This window comes from Geospiza fortis, unplaced genomic scaffold (genome assembly GCF_000277835.1).
Source record: "Geospiza fortis unplaced genomic scaffold, GeoFor_1.0 scaffold590, whole genome shotgun sequence".
Taxonomy (NCBI): domain Eukaryota; kingdom Metazoa; phylum Chordata; class Aves; order Passeriformes; family Thraupidae; genus Geospiza; species Geospiza fortis.
In genome coordinates, this window is record NW_005054402.1 from 2,771,601 (window position 1) to 2,778,725 (window position 7,125).

Sequence of the window (7,125 nt, forward strand, 5' to 3'; positions counted from 1 at the left end):
TGATCAGCTTTGCTGCATGATTAAGCTGGTCACATGCCATCTCACTTTTTTTTAAAGGGACTAACAGTAAGATTTATTTTTGCTGTCTCATTAGCCTTGTTTCAGGGGATCAGAGGAAGAGGAAATGCAAGGAAGGGGAATCCCAAGGAAGGAGTCCCAAACTACTGTAGAGATAAAGTGTCATGGATACAGTGACAAAATACCATTTGAAGTAGACTCCATGGCATTTTTTTCAAGTAGGTCCTTAGAGTACTTTGGCAACAAGTTTGGCATCATAAATGGAAGATTTGAACTTGGCTTAAATATATGGGTAACTTTTGTGGTCCTCCTCAGAGAAAATTTTTTTTAGGCATTGAACATCCAGCAGATGGAGGCTGAAAAGACAGAAAATATTCAATTTCCTAGGATTTTAAGAAAGCCTTGTGAAAAAAAACATTTCTCTGAACTGTTCACTATTTAGTGGGGCATGCTGATTTTTGCTCTGATCATTGAGTTGACATCTTCTTAACTTTAAAACTCATTTCAAGAGACATGCATAGTTCTTAACTCCTGTGATGCTAAAATGTAGGACTGTGATTGTTAGGACTGGGTGAGCATTTGGGACATGGTAGAGAAAGGGCTGACTGAAAATTAAATTGAGAATTCTGCTCTTTATGTATTTTTTTTCTGCTCAAATGGTCAAGACACTTAAAATAGCTGCTTTGAAACTATCAAATATATCAGGTATAAAATAGCAAAGCTGAATGGATACTTGATTTAAAGTTTTTTTTCTATAAAACTGATATGAAATTTTTCTTTGAGATGAACAACAGTTCGGGTTTTTGCATTAGTGCAGGGTGACTTTTGCAGTTTTCTGGTTCTGAAGCTAAAATGCTGACTGTTGCAGGCATTCTTAGAGAGAGGACTGGGGTAAACCTACAAACCCTTTTTCCTCCACCCCCTTTTTTCTTTGTTCATTCCAGCTCATCCCAGCCTTCTGTCTGAGGTCATCACAGGTGGTCCATGAAGTTTCCTAATGTAGTAAAGTGTGAGTTCAGCTAGTACCCTCACACAGAAAGGTGTTCAGAAACACACTAAGTTTAACTATAACTAATTTCTGCACATCAGCTGACGCTGAAGAGAATGGGTTTGGGTCTGAACCTAGCACAGATAAATAGCCAGTGACTGGTTTTATTGGTAAATTGAGATGCAGCAACCTCACCCACCACAGTAACACCATTGAGTCTGTAGCTGTTGGGCTGCTGGGGCTAAGAGAGACAAAGCAAACAGCTGGGAAAATAGGGAGACAGTAGGGCCTGACCTACAGATAGCTGTGGGTCTGAATGAAAGCCTTGCAAAACAAATGTGGTTATGGATTCAATGGCATTTCATAATTTGACTTAAATTTGTACTGATTTAGCTTTGGTCAGTTCTGGTGCCAGGTGGTCTCTTAGTATGCCTCTAGCAGTACGTCCACACGTTCTCAGAAATGGAAAAGGGGGTTGGGTTATTTGGGAAAGGACCACAGAGGAGTTGTTGGGTGAGATGGACAGTGACCCCTCAGCAACAGTTTGGATGCTGTGCTGCTGGAACACCAGTGATCCTCCCTTCAGTAGTTGGTGCTACCAAGACAATGACTTGCCTGACCTTACAGTGCCAGGACCAGAAATTTAGATAATTTAAGCTTGTGAAATTCTGAATTTGCTGTTCTGGCAGAGCTGAAGAAAATGATAACAAGCAACTTCAGATTTTTTTGGCTAATAACTCATACCATGTCTACATACATGCTTTAGCAGAATTGGTTACAGTGTGATCATGTTGACAGGATGTTTGACTTGTAAACTTTTGAGAGTGCCATGGAAGCTGCTTTTTCTGTGTACTTGGGCAGTTCTACTGCTGCCACAGGTGCATCAGTCAGAAAACTGTGCGTCCAATGGACTTTGGAAGTTTCCTTGCAGGAGGAAAATGTCAAACAGTTTCTAAATCTTCCACACTAAGTTTTGCTGAAAAACTTGTTTTGTGACAGCAGTGTGGAAGGGAAGGGCATCCACGTGTTTGTAGTATTGTTGGGAGACACATCTGAGGGCTTGAGTTGCAGTAGGGGATGTGCATTTTGTATAAAACTTGAAGCCTGCACATGTTTAACCCCTGTCCTTCGAAGATGCTTACTGCTGTTACAGTGGAAAACAAAACAGTAAGCCAAGCCCAAAGTTAGGACCATCTTTAGAGTTAGACAGTCAGGACTGAAGGGTAAGTCTGTCCTTTGCTCTGTGACAGCAATTTAACTCATTCTGGCAGCAAATGTGCTCATGGTTGTCATCCTGTGATCACTGTGAGCAGAGGGGCTTTGTGCAAAGACCAAAGCGTGGTAAAAAGGCCCAAAAGGAGGTGATGCCAGAGATTCCTTCTGCCCAAAGCTTGGTCCTTTGGAGAGGCACATCCCAACAGCTAACCCTTTGGATGGATGGATAAAGCTTCTACACTTTGCAAGGAAATAAGTATTTGATTCCTGAGTTGGAAACATCTATTGCTTTTGTAAACTGTGTTTAAACTAATTGTTTTTAAGGTGTTTTTTAAGCTTGCTGGTTTTTCCTCCCATTCAGGTTTTTGAAAGTATTTGACCAACAGAACATGAGGCATGGAAGAGTTCTAAGGTTATCAGCTGCTTTGGGCTGAGCATCATCATCTTTGCCCAAGTGGATTTAGGCTTCCAAGACAGGCCTTCAGGTAAAACCTCTTCTCTTTCACAGCTGATGCTATTTAGCAGGGAACTTTTCACAGGGTTTCTTCCAACAGTGTAATTATTTGCAGTCTAGAGGATTAAATAGTGAATATTTGAATTACTTGCAGTCTAGAGGATTAAAAAGCCAATTAGATTAATTTGTACCTTTAACTAGACTTCTGTGACCACCATCGGGTTTTAATATTTTTATTTGTGGAGTCTGCTGTGCAGAGGTGTTTATTTCTATGCAAATGTTCTGAATTCAGTGGAAATTGAACTTTAAAAGTTTGTGAGCTCTTATATGATCTTCAAATGCAGAGACACATTAAAACAAGTGTTCCCTGTCAGAAATATTCCTGTTAGGAAGAAGCAATTGGCTGGCCAGGTAACATAAGAGTAAGCCAAGATCATTCTGACAAATCTTTAAAAACAATTGTGTTACATAATGTGTTTTGAGAATGGTCATGGTTTGTGTGCAATACTCCATACAGCAGTAACTGGAAAAGGAGAAATTACCTGTTATTTTTACAGCAAGAGGGAAAAATAGAAACTGATTATTGCAGTTTTTTAAGAATGCTAAGTTTGAGATAACTTTTTTGGTTGAAAATATGTAAGTGTCTGCTTATATTAATGCAGTGGTTTTTGGTTGGGGGGTTGTTTTTTATTTCTTCCCTAATGTTAGACAGTCCAATGGCAGACCAAAGGATGGACATATCTTCTACAATTAGTGACTTTATGTCACCAGACCCTGCTGACTTGATCTCCAGTTCCCTTAGCACTTCAGGAATGGACTGTAATAGGAAAAGAAAGGGAAGCTCAACTGATTATCAGTAAGTTGGATTTCTCTTGATTTAGCACTGCTAAAAGGAGGTGGTAACACAACAATACAGTGGGGAAGACAACAGAAATATTTATAGCAGTTTTTAAATAAACTCTGCTTTACAGCCTGCTTTAAAGGTTTTAATAAAGAAGAGAGCTACTATGCACTAAGAGCCAAGTTCATTATTTAATAATAGTAATAAAGCTGTCATATCAGTGCAGCTAGAATTGAGGGCTATCAAATGGGGTAAAGCTGAGGAGAAAAACTTCTGGCTGGTGGGGGAATGGAATTAGTACTGATGAAATGTACTGTGTGAAGGTTGATTATATATTGACCATTTACATAAGAAGTACAATGTCTGACTAACAGAAGGGGAAGATAATAAATTTATTGAAAAGTGGAAGCAAAACTAGGAGTAGTTCCTTTTCTTCACCTATTTTTTGCCTATTTAGTCGCTTCCTATCAGGGTGCTGCCAACCTGTACCTGATGGAGCTATTTTGGTCTCTCATTTGAATATGAATCTGAATAGTCTCTGGTTTGAGGTATTAGAGCTGTCTTTCTTTTAATCAACTGGTTTAATCTTGTAATGGTTCTCAGCTGTAGAAGGAAATCCCACCACCTCTGCTGTAGAACAGTGAAGGGCACAGCAGAGTTTGCCAGACTCCCAGACCTGTAATGTTTCCTGCACTGGGAACAGCAAGAGCAACCTACTTACTGCAAGTGCCTGTGCAAGCCTCCTCTGCATTGTAACTTTACAAAGTGTGGCTGCAGGGGAACTTGTGAGTGGCCACATCCATTATTCATTCATCCAGCCACAGAGTCCATTTTTATGTAACTTAGCACAGATTTTATTGCTGAGGGCCTTTGGATTGTTGGCAGCTCTTTTTACGAGGAGGAGCAGAATTTTTAATCCATGCTGAGCATCACAATTAAGAATTAGATTCTTTTTAGGAGAGCTTAGGCACAAAATATTTAAATACCTCTCTGAACTGCCTTTAGTCTCCCTGAAAAGCACATGTGTCCCTCTAGTCGAATTGACTACTACAAAATTGAGTGAACAGCCTCAATCCTACCAACTTCCTCTTCTCTAGAAAAGATTTCTCCATTTTTATTCCTCTGGGTAGGAAGCATTACTCAAGTCCTCTTTTCCAAAAGACAGCTTGTTCTTGTAAGGTATAATTCTGCCCTTTAGGTTTTGTGTGCATTTTTTAAAATGTGTGAAAACTGTTTCGTTGAATCCTTAGTAAAATAAGTTTACTTATTTTGTATTCATACACTACATACCACTACTTATCACATAGTCATACCATAGTTCATTTTGTGTTGCAAAGTAAATGGTGGCTACTAAATATTCCTCTTGGAAAGCAGAACTTACGGGAGGCTGCCTCTGATACCTGTTAATGGTTTTATTACATCAATTATCCAAGTGCCCAGTTTGATGCTTCCTGTACCAGTGAAGCCAGGGAATAAGGGAGGCAGAACCAGTGGTTTAGGATGGTTCTTTGATCACCTCTGGAATATAAGCAAGAGGAGTCATCAGCTGCAATTTCAGCTCTCCACAACAGCTTTTTAGTTCTTTCTGCTGCAACTGCTCCAGGAAAATCCCTGCCCAACTTACTGCTGTCTCTTCAGCAAGGGCTGGTCAAATGCTGTTGTCCAAGGCTTCATGCATAGGACTATGAACAGTGAATTTTGCTTGGGATTCATGCTTTCAATTGAAATATTACATGATGAGAAAATAAACTACCCTGTTGCATTAATAACTTACCTTGTGCCTCTTCTAGATTTGGCTTTCTGGGTTTTCTTACACGCAAACATCCCAGAGCTAAAGGTGGTGTCACAAGGGCTGTTAAATTGTGAGCATCAGCAGTCAGTGGCTAAGACAATAGCTCAGGTGTGCAGACTGGGAGATGAAGAAAGCATTTAGCATTATTATTAATATTATTTTAAAACTAATCACAAAGATAATTTATCTAAGAGTGCAGTGAATAATGCATGAAAGGCTACCATGTTTATTTTTAAGAGGGCTCATGTCCAGTGTTGAACAGGAATAACTAGTATGTTATTGGCTGAGATGAGAAGACTTTTTCATAAGGCTTTTATAAAATGTAGCCTCTTATCATGGTAAAGCTCAGTGGTATTTCAGGTCACTTTACAGTCTTGAAGTGATGCCAGCAGTTAGTTTGCATGTAGAAATTCTGTTTAATTTCCTTGTGATATCATAAAGTCTGTATACAGTTCAGCTTGGGACTTTAGACTAAAGCAAAATATGCATCTATCCTGCTGGGCAAGAATCAGAAACTGAGAAACTTGGGATACTTTTTTTTTATTTTTATGTTTTATTTCTGGCCTTAGAGTCCTCTGAAATCCCATTTATCTAACCACAAGGACAACACGCATAAAGCACAGATCTTTCCTTTCTGAAGATGAAACAATATCTCAATGATTTGCATAACATAATTTAGGTTAGTTATTTTATTAGTTTTTCACATTAAGTGTAATGAACTGTGCTCTCTTTTCTTTAAAAGCAGAATTATTCTTTCAGAAAGTAGATTAATTTGAACGAGCTTGTTTCTTTAGAAAACACTCACTGCTATTGTCCTGTTTTCATTGTGCTTTTCATTTCAAGTAGAATCTGAATTAGCTTGAGAATCTCAGCAGAAAATGTAAGACATTGTTCTTATTTCCTATATATGGTGTACTTTATTTTTCTTTCTTTTCAGACTCGATGGCTTTCCTTTTGAGTAAGTATAAATATTTTAGTAATTGGTTTCACTTGAAAAAGATGCCCAGTGTTTTTTCCCTGCCTTTTGCTTGCATAGACCTAAAATTCACAGGTAGAAATTAAACCAGAATGAGCAGGCTTAGGAATGTCCATGTGAGCACAGTTGTACAGATTTATGTAAACCAAAACATTCTCTTCCTAATTATTTTGTCTAAAAAAAGATATGTAGTCATGAGCATTTAGCTTTTTCTACCAAGTGCAGCTATGAAAACTTTTATACTCTCCTCTCCTGCTTAGTTGTGCACATGTGGCTACAATATTGAATGCAATGAGGGGGATTGTTTCTATTCTTCATGCCTCTCTCCTTGCTTCTTTTCTTCATGTTGAAACAAAAGCAAACCATGTATCTACACTGAAAGTTGTACTAATTTCCAGTGTGCCTGGTTAGTTTCACACAGACTTTTATTCTCTCCTTGCATTTGGCCATCTCCAGCGTTGTGTTATCTTAGGTTATTACCATTTCCTACCCCAAAATCAACTACTATAAGGCAAACTGAGCTATAGAACATCAAGGCATCTGCACAAGGTTGGGTTTTTTCCCCCTTCTGTAGTTAACTGAAAAACATTTTCGTAACAGATGATATCTTTGAACTGCAGCATGTTTTACTGTCAAACACATCAAACTGTGCCATTTAGTGAGTTCTGAAGGAGACACAACTAATTTAAGAAAATGTTTTAATGTTACGAAAACCACACAGCTTCCTTAGTCCTTCCAGGTTGTTGTTTTTATACTCCTATTTTTGTATTTGTGATTTAGAGGTGTCAGGAATACTTGATTCTGACTTTATGGTGGTTGGATAACAGTTCTGCCAGTCCTG

At 38.6% G+C, this 7,125-nt stretch overlaps 1 protein-coding gene across 1 annotated transcript in view; it reads left to right on the forward strand.

Annotated features, from left to right (window-relative positions):
• The first annotated feature begins 2,481 nt into the window (after positions 1-2,481).
• The window catches only part of ARNTL (aryl hydrocarbon receptor nuclear translocator like), a 25,699-nt gene continuing 21,055 nt past the window's right edge, over positions 2,482-7,125 (forward strand). Inside the window, exons 1-2 of the mRNA XM_031061198.1 lie at positions 2,482-2,706; positions 3,384-3,531. Of these exons, the coding sequence (XP_030917058.1) occupies positions 3,392-3,531 (140 nt within the window). The 5' untranslated portion in view covers positions 2,482-2,706; positions 3,384-3,391. The remainder of the gene's footprint in view (positions 2,707-3,383; positions 3,532-7,125) is intronic.